We start from the raw sequence: 24,250 nt of genomic DNA on the forward strand, positions 1-24,250 counted from the left end.
TAGTTTTTTAGTAACCCTCCTCATACAATTCCACACATCCAATTATGACAGCTAGAATGTAGTAAGGCCATGCAATTCCCACCTGCCCCAATAAATTACTTGATGCATGGATTCCTTTACACAAAGAAAAGTAGTAAACAGGATAGACATCGACAAGTGATGGTTACCCTGGTATTATACAACTCACTTATATACCCTTTTGTGTTTTGAACCTCTGCTACAGAAAGCTCAAAGGTTACAACACCCCAGACTTTCAAGTGGCTTTATTAAAAGCATTCAAGTGGCCTGTTCCCCACTATAATTTGTAAACAGAGCAGCACTTACGAGTCAGTGTCCAACGAGAAATAGTCATACAGCTTAACTATGCGAGGATGATCCAGCTCTTTGTGGATTCTGTACTCTCTACATGCATGCCTGTAAGAAGAAAATGGCTTTATTTACTTTAATTTCTAGCTCTCCCCTATTCCCCTACAACTTGGGACAGGTTACAACTGAAACAAAAAAATCAAACCAACGCCAAATTTGACACATGAGAGGAATAATTAAGATAGATCATCATCCCATATAAGGGAAGAGGCAGTTTTAACATATATGGAGCACAAAACCATTGAGGACTTTATATGGTAAACCTGCATCCTGAATTATGGCTCCAGGACAATATGCTTAGGCAGATTTTGAAGCCCGAGTATAGCATTTTCTTCTCAGGAGCTCTTCTCTGAAGAGGCAAATTGCCCTTGAACATTATGCTCTTATTCCTTTCCTTTTCTGAATCAATTTCAGTTCCTTTCAGGTCCTGCCCCTCCAATAATGTATTTGATAAAATGGGCAGTTATTCAATACTTCTTTGTTCATGGGGAGACACCTCTTGCTGTTTCTGAGAAGTGCCAGAAAACAAAATGTGCACATATTTTTTTCCTGATCACATTTCCATTCAGAAGTTCAAGACCTTTTTAAAACAAAGCATACACACCCATGCACACCTTTCAATCCAAAATTCAGAGCTACTTACTTGTGGTAGTTCTCTTTCTTTTCATCCCTCCAGTTTTTATTTAACTGGTGAATTTTTACTGCTACATATCTCTGTTCTGTTAAATCAAATGCCTGAAAGAGGAGGAGAGGTGATCAGCTGCTCCAGAATACCACCAGAGATGACACCACAACTTTAACACATCTCACTTCCAAGATGGAAAAAAAGACAAACCAATTTTAAGCTGTAATTTTGTGTGGATTTTTGAGAATTTTCTCAGACACGCCCAAGTACTATATAAAGAAACCAAAGCAAGCAACAGTTAAATATTTATTTTTATTGATGCCCAGCAACCCATTTGTTCTCACAAACAACCTGCAAGAGGATAATGAAGCTACAATTGCAGCATCTGCTAAGGCCACCAGCCCTATTTTTTTTTTAACCATGTGGTAACTGGATACGTTGCAAAACATAATGCTGGGCTTAGAGCCTGCCATCTTTACTTGTCCAGAATTCTTCCCTAGAACTCTCCTTTACTATTCCAGGCTCAGATGGATTCTTAAAAAATTAAGATGGTTAGCAGCTCAGTACCTCGCTTTGGAACACACCCTGGGCATGCAGTAAAAATGGTTTGTTTGTTTTTTTAAAAAAAGTTTGCTGCAGCCACTACTTTTCACTGGCAAGTCAGGGCAGCAGGGGTCCAGGGCTGGGGGTGGTGGAAGAGAAGAGAGAGGACCCCAATTTTAATATATAATCGTGTTGCCCAATTTAGCTTTTTGTCAATCAGGATGCAATCTTACCTAAGTAGACCTGCTTAGAATGCCATTACACTAACTGTATATGAACACATTTACATATTTTCATATAAATGCACTTGCAAACCCAAAGTGCAAACCCTAAGTAGCAAGGTTAAGATCAAGGGAAAAACACACACACCCAGCTGCAATCAACACATGTAGCTATCAACTCAGACCATTGGCCCATCAAGCTCAGTACTGTCTGCTCACACCAGTGGGGTTTATCTACAGGGTCTTAAGCAGAGGTCTTTCTTAGCCCTATTACCTCAGATACCAGATACCAAAGTTTCTGGATTATCTCATTGCAAGGAGCCAAATTATGACAACCAAGTGAAGTAGGAAGGTGGTCCAACTTACCTTATATACCTCACTAAATCCCCCTCTTCCCAGGAGATGTAGCAATAAGTATCTGTCATTTAGTGTTGGGTGGTCTTTAAATCTGGAGGGGAGGAGAGGAGACTTTATTCATTCAGCAGCTATAATGAATTACTCATAGAATCATAGAATCATAGAATAGCAGATTTGGAAGGGGCCTACAAGGCCATCTAGTCCAACCCCCTGCTCAATGCAGGAATCCACCCTAAAGCATCCCTGACAGATGGTTGTCCAGCTGCCTCTTGAAGGCCTCTAGTGTGGGAGAGCCCACAACCTCCCTAGGTAACTGATTCCACCGTCGCACTGCTCTAACAGTCAGGAAGTTTTTCCTGATGTCCAGCCGGAATCTGGCTTCCTTTAACTTGAGCCCGTTATTCTGTGTCCTGCACTCTGGGAGGATCGAGAAGAGATCCTGGCCCTCCTCTGTGTGACAACCTTTTCAGTCTTTGAAGAGTGCTATCATGTCTCCCCTCAATCTTCTCTTCTCCAGGCTAAACATGCCCAGTTCATTCAGTCTCTCTTCATAGGGCTTTGTTTCCAGACCCCTGATCATCCTGGTTGCCCTCTTCTGAACACGCTCCAGCTTGTCTGCATCCTTCTTGAATTGTGGAGCCCAGAACTGGACACAATACTCTAGATGAGGCCTAACCAGGGCCGAATAGAGAGGAACCAGTACCTCATGTGATTTGGAAGCTATACTTCTATTAATGCAGCCCAAAATAGCATTTGCCCTTCTTGCAGCCATATCGCACTGTTGGCTCATATTCAGCTTGCGATCTACAACAATTCCAAGATCTTTCTCGTTTGTAGTATTGCTTTGCCAAGTGTCCCCCATCTTGTAACTGTGCATTTGGTTTCTATTCCCTAAATGTAGAACTTGGCATTTATCCCTATTAAATTTCATTCTGTTGTTTTCAGCCCAGCACTCCAGCCTATCAAGATCACTTTGAAGTTTGTTTCTGTCTTCCAGGGTATTAGCTATCCCACCCAATTTTGTGTCATCTGCAAATTTGATCAGCGTTCCCTGCACCTCCTCGTCATTAATAAAAATGTTGAAGAGCACTGGGCCCAGGACTGAGCCCTGCGGCACCCCACTCGTTGCCTCTCCCCAGTTTGAGAAGGTTCCATTGATAAGTACTCTTTGAGTCCGATTCTGTAGTCAACTGTGAATCCACCTAATAGTTGTTCCATCTTGCCCACTTTTAGCTAGTTTGTTAATCAGAATGTCATGTGGTACTTTGTCAAAAGCTTTGCTGAAGTCAAGATATATGACGTCCACAGCGTTCCCACAGTCCACAAGGGAGGTTATCCTATCAAAAAATGAGATCAAATTAGTCTGACAGGATTTGTTCCTGACAAATTCATGTTGGCTTCTAGTAATCACTGCATTGATTTCAAGGTGTTTACAGATTGACTTCTTTATAATCTGCTCCAGAATTTTCCCAGGGATGGATGTCAGACTGACTGGTCTGTAGTTCCCAGGTTCCTCCTTTTTGCCCTTTTTGAAGACAGGGACAACGTTAGCCCTCCTCCAGTCGTCCGGCACCTCACCCGTCTTCCAGGATTTTGCAAAGATAATAGACAAAGGTTCTGAGAGTTCTTCTGCTAGCTCCTTCATTACTCTTGGATGCAGTTCATCGGGCCCTGGAGATTTAAACTCAAGGAAATTAGGTGTTCTTTGACCATTTGTTTATCAATCTCAAACTGCAATCCTGCCCCCTCAACTTCTGCTTCACTTTTTCCAGGGGGGTCATAGACCCGCTTTTGGGAGAAGACCGAGGCAAAGTAGGAATTGAGCACTTCAGCCTTTTCTTTGTCATCTGTTATCAATTTGCCATCTTCATTAAGCAGTTGAACCACTATTTCTTTCCTCTGCCTTTTACTACTCACGTATCTGAAGAAAGCCTTTTTATTGCTTTTAGCATCCCTCGCTAATCTCAGCTCATTCTCAGCTTTAGCCTTCCTGACGCCATTTCGGCACTTCTGCGCCACTTGTCTGTACTCTTCTTTTGTAGCCTGGCCTTCCTTCCACTTCCTATATGTATCCTTTTTTGTTTTCAGGTCATCTGTGGAGCCACATTGGTTTCCTCTGTTGTCTTCTATCTTTTCTCCTTGTTGGAATTGTTTGTAACTGTGCCTTTAAAATTTCCTTTTTTAAATACTCCCACCCATCCTGCACTCCTTTTCTCATTAGGCTCCCTTGCCACGGAACCTTACTTATTATAGTTCTGAGTTTATTAAAATCAGCTTTCCTAAAATCCAGAGTACGTGTATGGCTATGCTCGACTTTTGTCTCCTTCATAATCAAGAATTCAAGTATGACGTGGTCATTTTCCCCCAGAGTTCCCGTAACTGCCACTTTATCCACTAAGTCATCCCTATTGGTCAATAACAAGTCAAGGATTGCCGATCCTCTAGTTCCTTCCACCACTTTCTGTAGGAGAAAGTTATCACCCATACATGTCAGGAATTTCTTGGAAGGGCCGCTTTTGGCAGGTAGATTTTTGGTGGTAGATGTCCTGGAAAAGGGTGGCTCTGTCTGCCTTGATTGAGAGAGGAGGTCTAAGCGCTGATATGAGTTGGACATCTATTTCACAGGAAAAGCTGCTTATAATTTAGCATGACTCAGAGTCTGCAATTATTTGCAATGCTGTCAAAACGTCTTTGATAGCCCTGCTCCCTTCCAAAACTTTCTTTTTCTTTTCCTCTGCGCTTTCTGCTTGCCTTGTCTGCTTGTGTTTTGAGAGCAAGTTAAATTCTCAATCCTTACTTGTGTTACTGCTTGCGTTTCTCTTGTTGTCATGTGATTTACACAGCAAATGCTAGATTTATGCTCCTTTCAGATTTAAAAAGTACAAGGGTAGCAAAAAGAACAGGTTGCTTACCTGTAACTGTGGTTCTTCGAGTGGTCATCTGTGCATATGGGCTCTGCGCCTGCGCGGAGTCTGCCTCGGAAAGAACTTCTATAGTTAAGAATCTTGGCGGGAACCCCTCCCCTGCTGCTATGTGCGCATGTCTGAGGGGTTCCCGCCCAAACCCTCAGTTCGAATGAGACCCCCTTGTGGCCTCAGTACCGAGGGATACTGTTTTCAACTTGTCTGTATGAGATCCTTCGTACTTCCACCTAGAGGGGTAGGTGGGTGGGTTGTGTGACTGCACAGATGACCACTCGAAGAACCACAGTTACATGTAAGCAACCTGTTCTTCTTCATCGTGGTCTCTGTGCATCACACATATGGGCGATTAGTGAGCTAAACTTACCGGAGGTGGGTAGGTGGTTCTTTTAGTTGCAGATGGATGATAGCACTGCCCTGCCGAAAGTGCAGTCCGCACGTGCTCTGATGTCCAACTTGTAATGTTTCACGAAGGTGGCTGGTCTTGCCCATGTCGCTGTTCTACAAATTTCTGGGATTGAAATTCCTCTTAGAAAAGCAGATGATGTCGCCATTGCTCTTGTTGAATGGCCTCTTACTGCTGTTGGAGGTTCCAATTTTGCCAATCTGTACGCTAGTTGAATTGTCTGTACTAGCCAGGACGATAGTCTCTGTGCTGATACTGGCATGCCCTTTTTGCTTTGGCCATAGCATACAAAAAGGCAGTTTGACTTGCGGAATTGTTCTGTCCTCTCTTTGTAGAAGGCTAGGGCGCGCCTTACGTCGAGCATATGTAGGGTCTTTTCTAGTTGTGACTTTGGGGATGGAAAAAAGGTAGGTAACACTATGTCTTGGTTTAGGTGAAAAGTCGATACTACCTTTGGAAGGAAGTGAGTGTCTGGTTTAAGTACGACTTTGTCTCTGTGGAAGATGAGAAATGATTCGTCTATGCGGAGTGCACATAATTCACTGGCTCTTCTGGCTGATGTGATAGCTACTAAGAAAACTACCTTCCATGTTAGTAGCTGTAGGTTAGTTGTAGCTAGTGGTTCGAATGGTTTTTGTGCTAATTGGTGTAGTACCACCGAGAGGCTCCACGACGGGCATGGAGCCCGGATGGGTGGGATAAGATTTTGCAGGCCTTTTAGGAATTGCTTTACCCTGGGGTGTGAGAAAAGGGTGTATCCTTCAATTTGATCATGGAATGCCGAAATGGCTGCTAGGTAGACCTTAATTGAACCAAACTGCAACCCTCCTTCCTTTAAATGTATTAAGAAAGATAGGAGATGCTGAATTGAGCAGCTTGATGTGTTGAATCCTCTTTTTTCTGCAAATTGAGTAAAGGAATGCCACTTTCTATTGTATGATGATCGAGTTGATGGTTTTCTGGATGCGTCTAAGATGTCTTGAATCTTTCTTGTAGTATCGGCATCTACTGGGGAAATATCCTCCAAACTGTGAGGTGTAGCGATTCGATGTCTGGGTGCTGGATCTTGCCCTGGTTCTGGCTGAGTAGGTCTGATCTCACCGGGAGGTGGTAGAAATTGTGCTGAGACCTGTGTAGAAGCGTCGTGAACCAGTTTTGTCTGGGCCACCACGGTGCTAGTAGGATGCAATTTGTGTTGTCCTCTGCTATCTTGGCTAGGACTCTGGAGATTAATGGGAATGGGGGGGAAATGAAATATAGGTGGTAGGTCCAATTTTTCATGAAAGCGTCTCCCATTGACTTCCACCCTTTCCCCCCTCTGCTGCAGAATTTGTTGCAGACCTTGTTGCTCTGTGTGGCAAACAGATCGATGTCCGGTTGACCCCAGATAGCTATGATGTCTGCTAGGATTGTGGGGTGTATTTCCCATTCGTGTGCCGTGCTTGTCTGTCTGCTCAGCCGGTCCGCTAAGTCATTGTCGTGACCTGGGATGTGTACCGCTGTTAGCGATATCTTGCGGCGTATACACCATTCCCATATTAACAGGGTTAGTTTTGTCAGTGGGAGTGATCTGGTTCCGCCTTGTTTGTTGATATAGTACATTACGGTTGTATTGTCGGATGTGACCTGTATGTGGTGACCTCGAAAGTTTGAGTCGAGTGCTCTCAATGTCTTTTGAACTGCTTTGAGTTCTAGAAGATTGATATGGGCTTTTCTCTCCCTGGCTGTCCATATTCCCTGAACTTTTAAGGGTCCACAGTGTCCTCCCCATCCTGATTTGGACGCGTCTGTCATTATGATCTTTGTCAGTGTGGAGATCCCGAAAGGAATTCCCTTCGATAGGTTTTGTTGACGGGTCCACCACTTGAGAGATCTCTTGACTCCATGTGGCAGCTTTAGTTTGAGTGTCCTTGTGTCGTGCCACGGTTTTAGGATTCTTGTGAACCAGAGTTGAAGGCGTCTCATTTTTAGATGTGCGAATGGAATAATTAAGACTGTTGATGACATGAAACCTAACAGTCTTTGAAGGTCGTAGGCGTAAGTTTCTGTCTGCTGTAGAACTTCCTGCGTTAGAGTGATAATGTTCTCTGCTTTTTCTCTTGGCAGGAAGACTCGTCCGGATGGGGAGTGGAGTAGTGCTCCTATGAAGAGGATCGATCTCGTTGGATTTAGATTGGATTTTTCCTTGTTTATCTGGAGACCTAACTTGTGGAGCAGATGTGTCACTTGGTCTATGTCGTGGAGTAGACTTTCTCTTGAGTGGCCAACCAGCAGCCAGTCGTCCAGATATGGGTGTACGTGGATGCCTTGCTTTCTTAGATGCGTGCACACTACCGCCATGCATTTTGTAAAAACGCGTGGAGCGGATGAAAGTCCAAAAGGGAGGACTGTGAATTGAAATGCCTTTGTTCCAATTGCGAAACGAAGGAATTGCTGGCTGTGCTCGTGTATGTCGATGTGAAAATATGCATCTGTTAAGTCCACTGAGGCAAACCATGCATTCTTGGTTAGGAGAGGGAGGATTGAATTTAAAGATATCATTCTGAATTTCTTTCTTGTCAAGAATAAATTTATGTCTCGGAGGTCCAAAATAGGACGAAGCCCTCTGTCCTTTTTGGGGATGGTAAAATAGCGTGAGTAAAACCCTTGGTTTCTTTGTGCTTTTGGAACTGGTCTTATTGCCCTTTTTTGAAGGAAGGACTTGACTTCTGCTTTTAGGGTGAGGGAGGGGGGCGTTATCCTCACTACACCTGTTGGAGGCATGGAGGTGAACTGCAGGCGATAGCCCTTTTCTACAATGGCTAATACCCAGCTGTCCGTGGTTATTTCCTTCCATGCATGTTTGTTTGCAGTGAGTCTGCCTCCAAAAGGTGTGGTGGTAAAGTTCTGTTGATCTGCGCTGTTGGTTGGCCGCGAGTCAAAGGCGCCGCTTGTCGCCATCAAATCTTTTACGTTGATAGCACGGTCTTGTCTGTCCTGTGAAGTGGCGTCTATTTGGCTGTGTGGGCTGTTGCTGCTGCTGTTGCTGTTGCTGTGATCTGAAGTTTTGTCTGTTTGGCTGGTATCTGTTTTGCTGGTAAGACTGTTGTCGGTACCAATGTCTTGATTTTGGTTGTTGTGGGAGCCCAATGCCCATCTTTCTTGCCGTGGTTTTGACTTTTTGGACTGTGTCCATGGCTTCATCCGTGCTGGCGTTGAACAGACCTATGCCATCAAATGGAAGGTCCTCAATACAGGACCTCGACTCCTGTGATAGACCCGCTGATCGTAACCAAGCATGTCTCCTCAAGGCGATTGCTCCAACCATTGCCTTGGTGCCGCAGTCTGTTTGGTGTCGAGCTGTTTGTATCTGCTGTGTAGCTAATTTGGTGGCCTCAGTCTGAAATACATGTGCCAGCTCCTTGTATTCGTTTGGTAAATGGTCACATAGTTTGCCCATTTTTTCCCAGAGGAAAAGCTGGTAGCGACTCATTGTCGCTTGGTAGTTTGAAATTTTTAAACTAAGCGCTGCCGATGAATAGGCTCTGCGTCCCATTTGATCTAACTTGCGCCCTTCCCTGTCTACAGGTGGTGCGTGTATTCTTCGTGTGCGACTCTGGGTCGCCTCAACAATAATAGAATTTGGAGGTGGATGGGTGAATAGAAATTCCACATCCTTTTCTAGAACTCTGTACATGTTGTTTAGGCGTTTTGAAATTGGTGCCATCAATGCTGGATTTTTCCATGATTGTTGGACTGTTTGAAGGAGCGTTGGTGCGAAAGGAATTGACACTGGAGCTGTGTACTCGGTGTGGATGACATCAAACACCGGGTCCGTCAGTCTTTGGGCTTGCTGGTGTGTTTCCATGCCTAGGGATTGAGCCATCCTCTGCATGTGGTCTGCAAAATGGCCCAGGTCTTCTGATGGCAAGATTGGTTTATTGGGTCCTCGACTTGTGCCCTGTGAGGCTGTCGATGGTGTTCTCGATGCGCAAGATGTGGTGTCTGAACGGTAACCGTCTGTATCTGAGCCTGGTGATGTTGGTTGATGTAGTCCTTGGGCTTCCGTACCTTCTTGAATGGCTGCAGGAGGTACAGGCTGCCAAGCTTGCGAATGAGTCGCTCTGGGTGGGAGTGGAGGTCGATCTGGTGCCTGCCTCGGTGTCGAGGAGGCTCTGATTCTTGATGTCGACGTCTGTTGTGCGTTCGCATGATCTTGCGTCTGGCCGCCAGTAGATGTCGCTGTTGGTCTGCGCTCTCTGTGATAATTACGGTGATACTGGTCTCCTTGCCATTCCTCGTAATGTTGTGTAGGTCTTAATGGGAGGTATTGTTGTTGCTGATCGTCCCATTCGTATTGTGGAGCGTGAGGTCGGCCTTGATGGTAGGGATAGTGATAATCCTGTTCCTGAGGATACTGACTGGCCGAGGAGCGTATCGATTCCGGTGGGCTATGTTGTCCTGTCTGGATGTGTTCTGCAGACTGTAGTCTGGGGGTCCTCGGTGAGCCCCTGATAGACATGCTTGGTTGTCTCCCGCTCTGCCCTTACGTGGGTGGGGAGTCTCTAATTTCCCCCTCTGATGTTGAGGGTCGGTTTATGGTGTCTCTTCTAGGTGTCGATGTCGACGCCGACGGTCGGGCTACAACGTCGACCCTAGGCGTCGATGCCAGTGAGGTTAATTGAGGTTGAGCTATTGACGCTAATGGTGGCGTCTTTGATGTCGAAGCTCCAGCATGCGTCTTTGTTCTCTTTTCCCCCTGCTCTCACTGTCTGGAGCGTTTTCTCTTCCTCTTTTTTGTCTCAGTTGCCTTTGGCTGTTTTGTCTTTTTTGACGGTCTCTTAGCCAAGGCTGCTGTTTGCACTCTCCCTGGGGTCGGAGGGTTAGTTTGTTGAACTATCCCTGACCTTGTTGGCGAGGTGGGAGGTGGGCTTTGTAATGCCTCTCGCGCTAGAGCTGTAGTCGGAGTTGCCATACTTGGGGTCTCGACTGCTCTTAATGCCTTATTCCAGAGCTCTGCTCTGAGTTTGTCGGCACGATGCTTGCGCGTTTGTCTCAAAAACGCTTGGCAAGCTCCACATGTTTCCACGTTGTGGCTTTCTCCTAGGCAAGTGAGGCACAAACTGTGTCCATCTGCGGTTGGGAGTTTGCTCCCACAGCGTGTGCACTTCTTGAATGGGGCCCTGAGGGCCATGCGCCTGAAGGCGGTGATCAAGGATCGCAATTCTGAAGAGATGTTCTCTACTAATCCTTCTATTGTTATTATAATATTTTAAAACTTAGCTATTCTCTTTCTATCTCTAGGTAACACGAAGTTGTTCCCGATGATGCAGCCGCTATGGCGGTCGAAGAAGAACTGAGGGTTTGGGCGGGAACCCCTCAGACATGCGCACATAGCAGCGGGGGAGGGGTTCCCGCCAAGATTCTTAGCTATAGAAGTTCTTTCCGAGGCAGACTCCGCGCAGGCGCAGAGCCCATATGTGTGATGCACAGAGACCACGATGAAGAACGGAACATTGGTACTTACCGAGAAGGTTCCTTCTGGGTTGGTGTGCGGAAGGCATCCCACAATGGGTTAACTCCCCCTATCGCCCAGGAAAAGCAGGGACTCACATGACTGAGTTTTAAGCCCTCTATTGGTCTGAAGCTCCTCCTAGCCAGTTCCGTCCATGGCTAAAGCTCAGAAATTGAGAAAGGAAGCATCTCTTTGTATCATAGATAAGGAAGAACCACAGAGGAACAGATAACTTATTAGTAAGTACTTAGAAATCAATCTGAGAGTACAAACTTTGAGGATCCTTAGGAAAAGGTCTGGCCGGCTAAATGCAGAGACAAGTGGCCTGATAGACTCGGTGGTGTTTCAGGGTGTGGTTGGGATGCCTTCCGCACACCAACCCAGAAGGAACCTTCTCGGTAAGTACCAATGTTCCGTTCTCCAGGTTGGTGTGAGGAAGGCATCCCACAATGGGATATGCAAAAGCTAAAAAACCCTTATCTGGGTGGGAAAATCTTAAGCCGAGTCTATTGTAGTCCTACAACCTGCTGGAGGACTCTCCTGCCAAAGGAGGCATCCGCTGAGGCATATGTGTCTATTTTGTAATGTCTTATGAAGGAATTAGGACTTGTCCAGGTGGCCGCCTTGCAGATTTCTGCCAGAGGGGCATTAGTACTTAAGGCGGCTGATGTGGCTGCTGCTCTAGTGGAGTGAGCTGTGACTCCTAATGGCTTGGGGAGGCATGAGGCCTCATAGGCCGAAAAAATACATGCTTTTAACCACCTAGCTAGGGTAGATCTGGTAACCTTCTTGCCCATAGCCACAGGGTGAAAGGAAACAAACAGTGAATCAGATTTTCGAAAGGACTCTGTCCTTTTTAAGTAAACTTTAATGGCTCTGCGGACATCCAGCTTGTGCCAGGCCTTCTCCTGTGGATGAGAAGGGTTAGGACAGAAAGATGGCAGAATAAGCTCCTGTGACCTATGGAATATCGTGTTGACCTTAGGGATAAAGGTCGGGTCTGTTCGAAGGACGACAGAATCCTTATGGAAGGTGATGAGGCCTTTTCTGATTGAAATGGCAGATAACTCTGAGATTCTGCGAGCAGATGTTTTGGCCACAAGGAAAAGAACTTTTTGTGACAAAATGCGTAGTGGGATAGAGGCAATTGGTTCGAAGGGAGGTTTAGTCAATGCAGAAAGTACAACATGTAGGCTCCAGGAAGGAAACCTATGGACAATGGGAGGACTCTTGAGCGCGGCTCCACGGAGGAATCTTTTGATGTGAGGGTGTGAACTTAGTGGCTGCCTACCAGGCCTGGAAAGGACTGATGACAGGGCTGACGTTTGCCTGTGCAGGGTACCCGGTTTTAAACCCATCTGAAGGCCTTGTTGGAGAAAGGCTAGGAGTTCCTTGACACCTGTTGCCCGTGGAATAAGCTTCTCCCTTTCACTCCACCTGCAGAAGGACTTCCAGGTTGTTTCGTAAATTCTGGTGGTGGAGTCCTTGCGGGATGCAAGCAGGGTGGATATGACATCCTCAGAATAACCCAGAGTTAAGTAGATGGACCTCTCAGCAGCCAGGCGGCTAGTTTGAGCCAATTTGGGTCTGGGTGCAGTACTGGTCCCTGAGACAAGAGATCTGAGATCTGGGGCAGGAACCATGGACCTTGCACTGCTAGGGCTAGAATCTCGGAGAACCAGGGGCGTCGGGGCCAGAAGGGGGCTACTAGGACTACAGTGGCTTGTTCCTTTCTGATTTTTTGTAGAACTCTGGCTAAGAGGGGGATTGGAGGGAATGCGTAGAGCCTCTCTTTCGGCCAGTTGATATATAGTGCATCTATCCCTTCGGCTCCGTAAGACTGGAATCTGGAGAGAAATCTTGGCAGCTTGTGGTTTTGCCTGGATGCAAACAGGTCCAGCGTTAGTGGGCCGAAATGGTGTATGATTCTCTGGAAGACTGCTGGATGTAGGCTCCATTCCCCTGGGTCTATTTGTTGCCGACTCAGATAGTCTGCTGTATGGTTCAGGGTCCCTTTGATGTGTTGGGCTGATATGGAGGCTAAGTTCTGTTCGGCCCATAATAGCATGCTCTGGGCCTCCAGGTGTAAGGAGAGGGATTTGGAACCCCCTTGACGTGTTATGTGGGCTCGTGTTGTTGTGTTGTCCGTTCTGACTAGGACATGAGAATGTTGCAGATGGCGTGAGAATGCTTTTAGACCCAGGTGTACTGCCCTGAGCTCCAGCCAGTTGATGCTGTGGCATTTTTCCTCTGCATTCCATTTTCCTTGGGCCAGGAGAGAGTTGCAGTGGGCTCCCCACCCTTCGAGGCTGGCATCTGTTGTCAGTAAGATCCTCTGAGGCTCCTGGAAGGGGCTGCCCACCTGCAGATTTTGGAGGTCTTGCCACCACATGAGGGAGTCTCTGACGTGCAGAGGGAGAAGTATTGGGAGGCGATCCCTCCTTGCTATTTGAGCTTGGAAGGGCAATAGGAACCACTGAAGGGGGCGAGAATGCAGCCTGGCCCATGGGAGAATGCCGAGGCATGAGATCATTAAACCCAGAAGATGCGCAGCATCCATTAAGTTGGTTATTCTTTGCCGATGAATTGCCCTTGAGCGGTCCTGAAGCTTGACTATTCTCTCTGGGGAGAGGAATATTAAACCCTTGGAGGTGTCGATGAGTGCTCCTAGATGAGGGAGGACCTGAGTGGGTGTGAGATGGCTCTTTTTTCTGTTTATGACAAAGCCGTGTCTTTCTAGGCACTCGACAGTTGTCTGTAGATCCTGCGAGGCTTTCTGACTGGAAACAGAACGGATAAGAAGGTCGTCCAAATATGGATAAATATGCACGCCCTTTAGCCGGAGATGAGCTATTACTGTCACCATGATCTTGGTGAAGATGCGGGGTGCCGAGGATAGGCCAAATGGAAGTGCTTTGTACTGGTAATGATAGTTCTGGTACGTGAAGCATAGGAATTTTCTGTGAGGTAGTGAGATGGGAATATGCAGATATGCCTCTGTGAGGTCTATGGAAGTCAAATATTCTGCTTTGTGAAGGGCTTCTTTGATGGTTTGCAATGTCTCCATACAGAATTTTCGATATTTGACAAACCTGTTCAGATGCTTGAGGTCCAGAATTGGTCTCCAGCCTTTGCCCTTTTTGGCTACTAGAAATAAGATGGAATAAATACCTTCGTATTTTTCTATAGATGGTACTGGTTCTATCGCTCCTATTTGAAGTAGACGCTGTATGGCGGTAGATAGGATGTGATTCTTGGTGGCGGATTGTGATGTGGGGGATGGGGTGAACCGAGGGGGAGGTTGTTTCCAAAACTCTATGAGATAACCATGGGAGATGGTGTCCAGGACCCAGCGATCGTCTGTGGATTGTTCCCATGCTGGGAGGAAATGTTGAAGTCTCCCCCCGATGAAGGGTTCCCTGGCGTCAGAACTGCTGTCGTCCAGACCTTGAGGCCTGGAAAGTAGAAGGGGGTTTGGCAGAAGCGCTAGAGGAGTTGGCGCTTCTGGACTGAAAGCGGGATCTGGACCATGCTGGTTTAGAAAACCTGTAGCTTTTGGATCGAAAGGAAGATTGGTTAGTGGTCCGGAATGGGCGAAAGGATGTATAAGACCGGATGAGTTTTTTATCTTCTCGCCGGAAGGATGAAGGCATAACTTTTTTCTTATCCTTAGTCTCTATGAGGACATCTTTTAAGGCCTCTTCTCCAAAAAGGTGTGCACCTGTGAAAGGTACAGTCGCAAGATTTCCCCTTGAGGGAAGATCAACATTCCAGTGCTTAAGCCAAATGGAACGTCTGGCCACATTAGCAGCTGCTATGGAGCGGGCTGAAAACTGAAGCGCATCTTGTGTAGCATCAGCCAGGAAGGCAAAAGATTTAGAGAGTTTGAGCAGTCCTCTGTATAAAGTAGGCTGATCTAATTCCTTATTGTTTATTATGTCTTCCACCCATAAGATGGAAGCTCTAGCGAAAAAAGATGATACTGCTGAGGCCCTTAAAGCTAATGCTGAAGCTTCATGCGCCTTTTTTAAAGCTGTATCTGATCTTCTTTCCCCGTGGTCTTTTAGGGGAAAGTCACCGTCTTTTGGCAATACAGCACCTGAGAGCAAGGCCGCCACAGCGGCATCTACTAATGGAATTTTTAATTCTTCCATCACATTGTGAGGAAGAGTATAAAACCTCTGCGCTGTACTGACTCCCTTTTTCCCCTGGAGGGGAGATTTCCACTCCTCCTTCATTAATTTATTAAAGGAACTGGGAAAAGGTACCTCTCTGGTGGTTGGCTTGGGTTCTGGAAACATCGCTGCCCCTCTAGATAAAGATTGCTGTTTGTCGGGTTGTACTGGCTCACTAGCTAGAGAGACAATTGCTTTGGACAATAAAGGTAAAAAATCCTCTTTGTTAAAGAATCGATCAGCCGAGATATGGTCTGTAATTTCTATGTCTGACCATCCACCCTCCTCTCCTTCTGAAAAGAACTCCTGCAGTGACATTATGGAGGAATCACTGTCATGGTGGGGCTCAGCCAAGGGGGTCTTGGATTTGTTAGAGCGACCTTTGGCTATGGAGTGTGGGTCTGGAGAGTCGTCCCCAGAGCCTGCTGATGAGTGCAGACTATGGGAAGAATTGGGCTGTTTTGACCTGAAAGCCTTATTTTTGTTTTTTGTTTTATCATTGTTTTTATTTTTGTTTTCTAATTGTGGAGGAGGAGAGGAGGAAGACTCAGAAGTGTGCAAGCCTCTGGTGCGTTTTGCAGAACGGCTTGATCTCAAGGTTTGCTTGTCTAACAAATGGTCAGACAGATTATCCAGTACTGCCTTAGTGATCTGTGCTAAAACAGATTTATCTATTTGAGCCATGCTTAGGATAGGCGTTGGGGCTATCTCATTATTCTGTGGCTGAGCAATGGAGGAGGTGGAAGGAGGAGGGGCTTCCCTTTGCAAGTTGGAATCAAAACTGCAACTCAAAATGGCCGCCCGCTTTGTTTGGCGGGAAACATCCACGTGGGGGAGAAAGAATGGATTTGATCTCACCCTTGATGCTGTTGGAGCATCCAGCTGCTCCGTTGCTTCCTCCTCTTGTTCTGAGTGGAGAGGGTGGCGTGCTGAGCCCCCGACTCCCTCAGTCTCGGCCGCATCTTTTGAGGCCGGGATCGCACCGTTCCTGGTGTGTAAGAGACTCAGCGAGGGGCCTTGGCCTCCGGGCTGGTGATCTCTTTGATCCTCCGGCTGGGAGACTCAGTAGGCAGCCGAAGCCGGCAAACTGGTTATCTCCTTGACCTTTCTGGCAGGTCATCCTTTTGTCTGCTGATGGCTTCCTAACGACTCTCACATGAGTCGTTGTTTTCTTTTTCTTTTGAGGCTTCGAAATGGTTTTCTTTGCCGGAGGGGTCATAGAGAATGATAGGCAAGCGGCAGAGAAAAAGAAGCAGAAAAGGGTTTTTGTTTGTTTGTTTGTTTTTGGTAAGAGAAAGAAAGTCAAAGAGGTAAGAAGTTTAAAAAGTGTTAGAAATAGAGATAAGTATAGGCTTGAGATAGGAGGAGATGAGAAGTAGCTCTGTCCTGGGCGAAAAGCAGGGACGAACTGGCTAGGAGGAGCTGCAGACCAATAGAGGGCTTAAAACTCAGTCATGTGAGTCCCTGCTTTTCCTGGGCGATAGGGGGAGTTAACCCATTGTGGGATGCCTTCCTCACACCAACCTGGAGAACATCAGTTACATCCCCTGGGAAATCTACCTATGGTGAGTTGGGCCCAAGCACCAGGTGAAAATTGTGCCAAAGGGTGAAAATTATGCCAAACGTCAGGTACATATTGCCAGAGTAGTTAAAAATCACACTGAATGATCAGATGACATATCAAGTACATTTTAAACTGTAAGCTCCTTTTCTGTGCTTATGATACCGTGTAAGCATTGATGTCACTGTATCAATAATAAAGTAGCTAACACTGAGTTGCCCCATTAGAAACATCAAAAATTAAGAGGAGCATGTATGTTGTTAGATGCCTTGAAGCTTTTTTTTTTTTAAAGGAAATAAATGCTCTATGGTTTGGCCATGGTTTCTAAAACAGCAACTTCCCAATTTGTTCATACTAATGCTTTGTTTGTTAGGGGTGTCAGTCTTATGCAAAACAACACATTCTAGCAATTTCACAAGCTTAGAATATGCAACTTTTTCCTGCTCAATACTCACTGTGAATTATCTTCATTATGTATCCTTTTCAATTCCCTGATATGCAGATTTCTAACCCTTTCTAACCGCTCCAGTTCTGCCTGAATTTCTGCTTCTTCCTAAATCAAGAGAAAGATTACTTTAGCTACATTGCTGGATTCAAACTGAGTTTATCTGACAGAAGAGAACCCTTTTGCCTTGATTAACAACAAAGTTGAAGGAAAGGTCTTTTCAGAGGCCACTTGTCCTTTGTGAATAGCCAATTAATGTATGGCAGCCATTTTGTGGTGGTTCCCAGGGCAGTTTTTCACATTGCCAAATGTGTCCACAGGTCCAAAAGGTTTCCTACTCCAGGTACATAAAGGGATACGGAGTAAGACTACAATAGAGATTGATGCTAAAGAGCCACACAAAAGGATCTGTATCCTGAAAGGTGGGATACAAATAATTGAACTAAGTCAGTAAAGTAAATAATAAAGCTCAGAACCAACTAACTGAAAGGCCAGGATCATAGAATAATCATAGAATAGTAGGGTTGGAAGGGCCTATAAGGCCATCGAGTCCAACCCCCTGCTCAATGCAGGATGTCACACAGCAGCTGAAACCAGTGCGTCTTTGAAGCTATGTGCAATCAATTTTTTTACCTTTTTAAGATGACCTAGCCGGAGCTTGAAAATTTCCTCTTGTTCATGATATTCTGCTAATGTTAACCTGCATGCACACAAAATAAATAGGTCAAAGATTACCCTGCTGGCAGTGGGGGATGGAGAGAAAGAAAAAACAGGTCTGGGACCTATTGAACATAATGGAGATTAGCAGGGGACATGAATATAAGTCTCATGAAACCACCTTCAACCAACCCAATTTTTTTTAGCTTGATTAGCAGCAGCACTCCAACATAATCGAAGCAGAGGTCTTTCCCAGCACTGCTACCTAAGATCCGTTCTGACTGCTGGTATCAAGGATTGAACATGAACTTCTTACTTTCATTGAGGCTATGTCCCTTTCTTCTGTTGCTGGGTGTCCAACCCCAACACCCACCCACCCCCGAAATATAAAGGAATTACAAGTATTGAATTCAATGCAATTTACTTCTGAGTAAACATGCTTAAGATTGCACTGTCCATAAGGAGCCTGCCTACCATAGTCAGATAGAAAACTCAAGTCATTTTCTTAAACAACCATTGCTAATAAGCAGAGTACATTACTGAATGAATCTTGTCAGTCCTCAGCCATCAAGAGCACTGTTGTTTTCACTTTGCAGACTGTGGAACGTGTGTGTGCACATGTGCAAACACTAGCAACGTTCCCAATACAAATTAGCAAGTCCATAGTTGAGGAGGCATATGAACCCTGATCCTCAAGCATTAAGAACATCTACCCCTCATTTATAACAGTGGGTGAAGAGCGGAGAAGCTCTAAATTGGATCCTTGCCCCTCTTGGCTAATAAAAGCTAGCAGGGGTGGAACAGCCAGCTGGGGCAGGGAAGTGATTAATGCCTCTCTGCGAGAGGGAGTGGTCCTGCGCTGCTTGAAAGAGGCAGTAGTGAGACCATTCCTGAAGAAAGCTTCCCTGGACCCAGAAAATCTTAATAACTATAGGCTGGTGGCAAATGTTCCATTCCTGGGCAAGGTCCTTGAGCGGGTGGTTGCGCGCCAGCTCCAGATATTCTTGGATGAGACCGATTATCTGGATCCATTTCAGTCAGGTTTCAGGCCTGGTTTTGGCATGGAAACAGTCTTGGTCGCCCTTGTATGATGACCTATGTCCGGAGAAAGACAGAGGGAGTGTGACTCTGTCGATTCTCCTTGATCTCTCAGCAGCTCTTGATACCATCAACCATGGTATCCTTCTGGAACAACCATCTGAGTTAGGAGTGGGAGGTACGGCATTGCAGTGGTTCCGCTCCTAATTGACAGGTTGGCTCCAGAAGGTGGTACTTGGGGGACATTGCTCGGTCCCGTGGATTCTCCAGTATGGGGTTCCACAGGGGTCATTCTTGTCCCCCATGCTGTACAAAATCGACATGAAACCCTTGGGTGCGGTCATCCGGAGCTTTGCACTGCATTGTCATCAGTATGCTGATGACACACAGTTCTCCTTCTTATCCTTCATCAGGTGAGGCTGTGGATGTGCTGAACCAGAGCTTGGCTGTGACAATAGACTGGATGAGAGCTAATAAACTGAAACTCAATCTAGAAAAGTCTGAGATGCTGTTAGTTGGTGGTTCTTCTGACTGAATGGAGGGTGTTCAACCTGTTCTGGATGGGCTTGCACTCCCCTTGGAGGAGCAGGTTCGTAGCTTGGGGGTTCTCCTAGAACCATCTCTTTCACTTGAGGCCCAGAGTGCCTTCTACCAGATTAGGTGGGTGGCCCAGCTACATCCCTATCTGGACAGGGATAACCTGGCTTCAGTTGTCTATGCTCTTGTAACCTCAAAGTTAGATTACTGCAATGCACTCTCAGTGGGGCTGCCTTTGAAGACAGTTCGGAAGCTGCAGCTTGTGCAAAATGCAGCAGCCAGATTGGTAACAGGGACTAGAAAGTTCAAACAAATAAGACTGACTCTGGTCTGCTTGCATTGGCTGCCTGTACGTTTCTGAGACCAATTCAAGGTGCTGGTTTAACCTATAAGGTCTTACACAGCTTGGGACCACAATATCTGATGGAATGCCTCTTCTGACATGAACCTACCCATAAGCTACGCTAAACATCTAAGGTCTTCCTTCGGTTGCCTACTCCGAGGGAGGCTCAGAAGACGGCAACAAGGGAGAGGGCCTTTTCTGTGGTGGCCCCCTATTATGGTACGATCTCCCTGATGAGGCCCGCCTGGCACCAAGACTGTTATCTTTTCGGTGCCAGGTCAAGACTTCTCTTTTCTCACAGGCATTTAACAGCATATGTTGAGTTTTAACTGACTCCAGAACTAGCTTTGGCCTGGCTGAGAGTTTAAAAATTGTTTTAAATATTAATTTTTATGTTTTTAAATTCTGTATATTGATTCTTCATGTTCAGTCCTTTAATCTTTGTAAACCAACGAGAGAGCTTTGGCTATGGGGCGGTATATAAATGTAATCAATCAATCAATCAATCAAATACCACTTTCACATGATTTGGGGAATCTTTCTGGGTTACTGCATGACAACTTCAGCCATATTACTTGCACCTTGATAGTGCTGCAGAGCATCCTGAATTTTCTTTCTACCACTTACGTCTCATTTTCTGCTCCGTTGGTCTTGTTCTTGCGCTGCTTCTGCTCATTGGTTGCTGGAGGGACCTGCCCCATCGCAGGCGGCTTTCGCTTCGCTAACATTTTCCGTTGCCTTTCTATTTCTTCCCTTTGGGAATTTATCCTCTCTTGTTGCCTAAACAAAAGCAGGACATGGACATACATAAACATTAGAGAGCACAAAATAATATTTGCCACAGAGAAAGTGCTTTTTCCTCTGCATCCCTAGGGAAGATCATTAGAACTGCAGGTTTCTGGTCACATGTTACTCCTTGGAAGGAGAATAAAGGAATTTAAACCAGGTGCTCTGTGAATGTGGCCGGCCATCATCATGCCACGGAATGCTAAATCCACTTTTTAAGAAAGAAACCTATACTCAGGCACAACTCTAAATTCCATAGTGGCAAAGTCTGAAAAGTTTCCAAGTGGGGACTCCAGTCATTAACAGATGTTTCATATAGCTTTAAGAGTCGCTGTGTCATTATAGATCAGGTGTGGGCAACAAGTGGTCCTGGGCACCACGCGCCTCCCCATAGCCTTTTGTGCAGCCCTCACTGCTGCCACCAAATTTGCCATGGCAACAAAAATAGCAGCACTTTCGCTTAAAACAAGGCCCATGGGGAGTTCAGACCTTATTTGAAAGCAGAACCTCATTCCCGGACTCTCTTCGAGTCTAATTTTGCTTCTGAACAAGGTGTGGTCTCCCTGCACAACTTGGTTTCAAGCAAAATTGCCACCCCACCCCACCCTGATTTTCTTCAACCCTGGAGGTTGCTCACTCTGCTCCAGACTATGGGTTGAATACAGATTTTGCCATACTTAGAGCAGAATTGAAATCAATGGGACTTAAGCTCACTGGTTTTGATGGGTCTACTCAAAGTATGACTAATCTTGATCCAAACCCATATCTTCCTGCACTTAATTTTTTCTCCCATCCTTTTCCCTCAAGGTTGGAAAAAGTTTCCTAATACGAGATATCAACTTCTGCTTAACAAAAAACATAGAATCCTATATTTTCACAACTATGTCACCCATGTAATTAAGTCAATGTATACAAATGACTGCCTATCCATAAAGTTAAATCCATCTACAAAATCCAGCTTCTGTGGCTGTAGAATTATGGGGTGTTGTTTTAGATCAAGGATGGGAAATGAGTCCATATGTTGTGGGATTCCAATTTCTATAATCCCTCCCCACTGGCTATGTTGTCTAGGGCTGATGGGAGTAGCAGTCCACCAGCATCTGGAGGGCTACACATTCCCCACCCCTGTTTCAAATACACACAATTTCCCCCTATGATACACTGACTTCCTGAGGCAATGTAGGGTGTTTAGTTGGGGAAGCGTTCAGCAGCTAGCAGTAAAAACAGGCTCATTTTACCATATTTTTAAAATGTGTGTTACAATTACAGTTTTACAGCTGAAGGCTTCATGTACACTATTTTTGTTCTGTAATTTGTTATAAGTATGTTACCTTTTCTGAGCCCATGCAAACAGTGTTAAGAACGTAAGAAAAGCCATGCAGTAGCAGCCTCCTGTTTATGTTCCCCACTAAATGGTATTCAGAGGCAAACTGCCTCTGATACCGGAGGTAATACTCAGCCACTGAGGCTGGTAGCCATTAACAGCTGAAGGCTCTTCCCCTGGTGGACTCCAATTGGAGGATGGATCTATGGGTTGACTCCCTGTACTGCTTAGGAAAAGCAGTCATCATGCAATAAGAATTTTGCTTCATCTAATAGTCCCAGACTCCTCCAAGTCAGTTGGCTATAGCTCAAAACAAAACAAAAACAAACCCACAGTGCTGGAGAAAGGAGAATATACAGGAAGGAATGATAATTTTTTTTAAAAAAACTAAATGGATACTTATATATACAACCCCAGGACAAGGTTCGACACAGACAAACACAGAGGCAGTTGACCATAAAGTATCTTATTCTGTAATGACTCACAAAGGAGTTTGGATTTGCCCATGTTGAAGCCCATGTAGGCCTTGGAACTACTGATGTAGTTGCTGATCTACTGGAAGAACAGGTTGCTTACCTGTAACTGTGGTTCTTCGAGTGGTCATCTGTGCATTCACACATATGGGCTCTGCGCCTGCGCTGAGCTCGAATCGGAACTTCTAAAGCTGAGTAGTTTTGGCGGGAACCCCTCCCCCACCGTCTACTACGCTTGTCCACGGGTTCCCGCCTACTCCCTCAGTTCTCTGAGACCACTTCAGGCCCCAAAGCGAGGAAGTAGACACTTTATATAGACATCAAAGACATCGACAAAAAGCGGGGACGGAGGGAGGGTTGTGTGAATGCACAGATGACCACTCGAAGAACCACAGTTACAGGTAAGCAACTTGTTCTTCTTCATTGTGGTCTCTGTGCATCACACATATGGGCGATTAATAAGCTCACTTATCGGAGGTGGGTAGGTGGAGATGTCTTAGGCCAAAATCGAAGACAAAACTGCCCGTCCAAAATTGCAGTCAGCCCTGGATCGCACATCAAGGTGATAATGTGAGATAAATGTTGACGGTTGGGACCATGTAGCTGCTCTGCAGAGGTCCGGTATAGCCACTCCTCTGAGGAAAGCCGTCGACGTTGACACTGCCCTGGTTGAGTGAGCTTTGACAGTATTGTCAAGAGGTAGACCAGCAATTTGGTAGGCTAACTTAATAGCACTAACAATCCACCTTGACAGCCTTTGTGAAGACAGTGGTTGTCCTTTTGTAGGTCCACTATAACAAACAAATAGACTTTGTGTTTTACGGAACGAGTCAGTGCGTGACTTATAAAACGCAAGCGCTCTCCTAGCATCTAGAGAGTGCAACTTTGACTCCAGCGTTGTTGTTGGACATGGAAAGAACGTTGGGAGGATTATATCTTGGTTTAAGTGGAACTTGGACACAACTTTGGGCAGAAAATGCAGATCTGGGCGCAAGATCACCTTATCCTTATGGAAGGTCAGATATGGTGGGTCTATCCGCAAGGCAGCCAATTCACTCGCTCTCCGAGCCGAAGTGATGGCTATTAAAAAAGCAACTTTCCATGAGAGTAAACTGAGGCTTGAAGTGGCCATGGGTTCAAATGGCTTAGACGTTAGGGACTGTAGCACAACAGACAAACTCCACGCTGGAACTATAGCGCGAACAGGGGGTGCTAAATTCCGTAGTCCCCTCAGAAATTGCCGAACTATAGGGTGAGTAAAAACTGAAAAACCTTGGATCGTAGGATGAGATGCTGAAATAGCCGCCAAGTACACCCGTATGGAGGATAATTTAAGAGCTTTTTCGTATAATGAATTGAGGAAAAACAGTATATTCTTTAGGGACGCAGAAGAAGGGTTAAAACCCATCATAGTAGCATAAGATGAGAATCTTTTCCACTTTGCCTCATAAGATTTTCTTGTTGCAGGCTTCCTAGCCGCTGTTAGAATGGAATTAATTGCGTCCCTAAATCCTCCCATTACATCATGATCCTCCAAGCTGTCAGATTGAGTGTCTCTGATTCCAGGCATCTCGTTCTGCCTCTGTCCTTGGTTTGGAGAGTCACAGATGATGGGAGGCGAATGAAGCAATTGCGCGACAGCGCCTTCAGGTGAGAGAACCAGTGCTGGCGAGGCCACCATGGGGCTACCAGAATGCAATCTGTCCTGTCCCGCCAGATCTTTTGGAGTGATTTGGCAATGAGAGGATATGGTGGGAATAAGTAAAAGAGAGTTCCCGTCCATCTGAGTTGGAACGCATCTCCTAGTGAGCCCCTCCCTATGCCCGCTCTCGAGCAATAGTTCCTGCATATCCTGTTGTGTACTGTCGCAAACAGGTCCACCTGAGGTTGGCCCCATATTTGGAATATTTGATTGAGTTTGATGGGGTTGAGTTCCCATTCGTGTGATGAACTTTGCACTCTGCTTAGAGCATCCGCA

General features: G+C 45.8%; 1 protein-coding gene across 9 annotated transcripts in view; it reads right to left on the reverse strand.

The window, feature by feature from the left end:
* Positions 1–24,250, reverse strand: part of TLK2 (tousled like kinase 2) — a 122,278-nt gene that overhangs the window by 31,100 nt on the left and 66,928 nt on the right. For all 9 annotated transcript variants that reach the window (XM_063138281.1, XM_063138278.1, XM_063138280.1 and 6 more), the window contains 6 exons: positions 20,317–20,469; positions 17,748–17,814; positions 17,125–17,222; positions 2,122–2,203; positions 1,010–1,101; positions 325–414 (listed from right to left, as the gene is read on the reverse strand). In XM_063138281.1, the coding sequence (XP_062994351.1) occupies positions 325–414; positions 1,010–1,101; positions 2,122–2,203; positions 17,125–17,222; positions 17,748–17,814; positions 20,317–20,469 (582 nt within the window). The remainder of the gene's footprint in view (positions 1–324; positions 415–1,009; positions 1,102–2,121; positions 2,204–17,124; positions 17,223–17,747; positions 17,815–20,316; positions 20,470–24,250) is intronic.

The sequence above is a fragment of the Elgaria multicarinata genome, chromosome 11 (assembly GCF_023053635.1).
Source record: "Elgaria multicarinata webbii isolate HBS135686 ecotype San Diego chromosome 11, rElgMul1.1.pri, whole genome shotgun sequence".
NCBI lineage: Eukaryota > Metazoa > Chordata > Lepidosauria > Squamata > Anguidae > Elgaria > Elgaria multicarinata.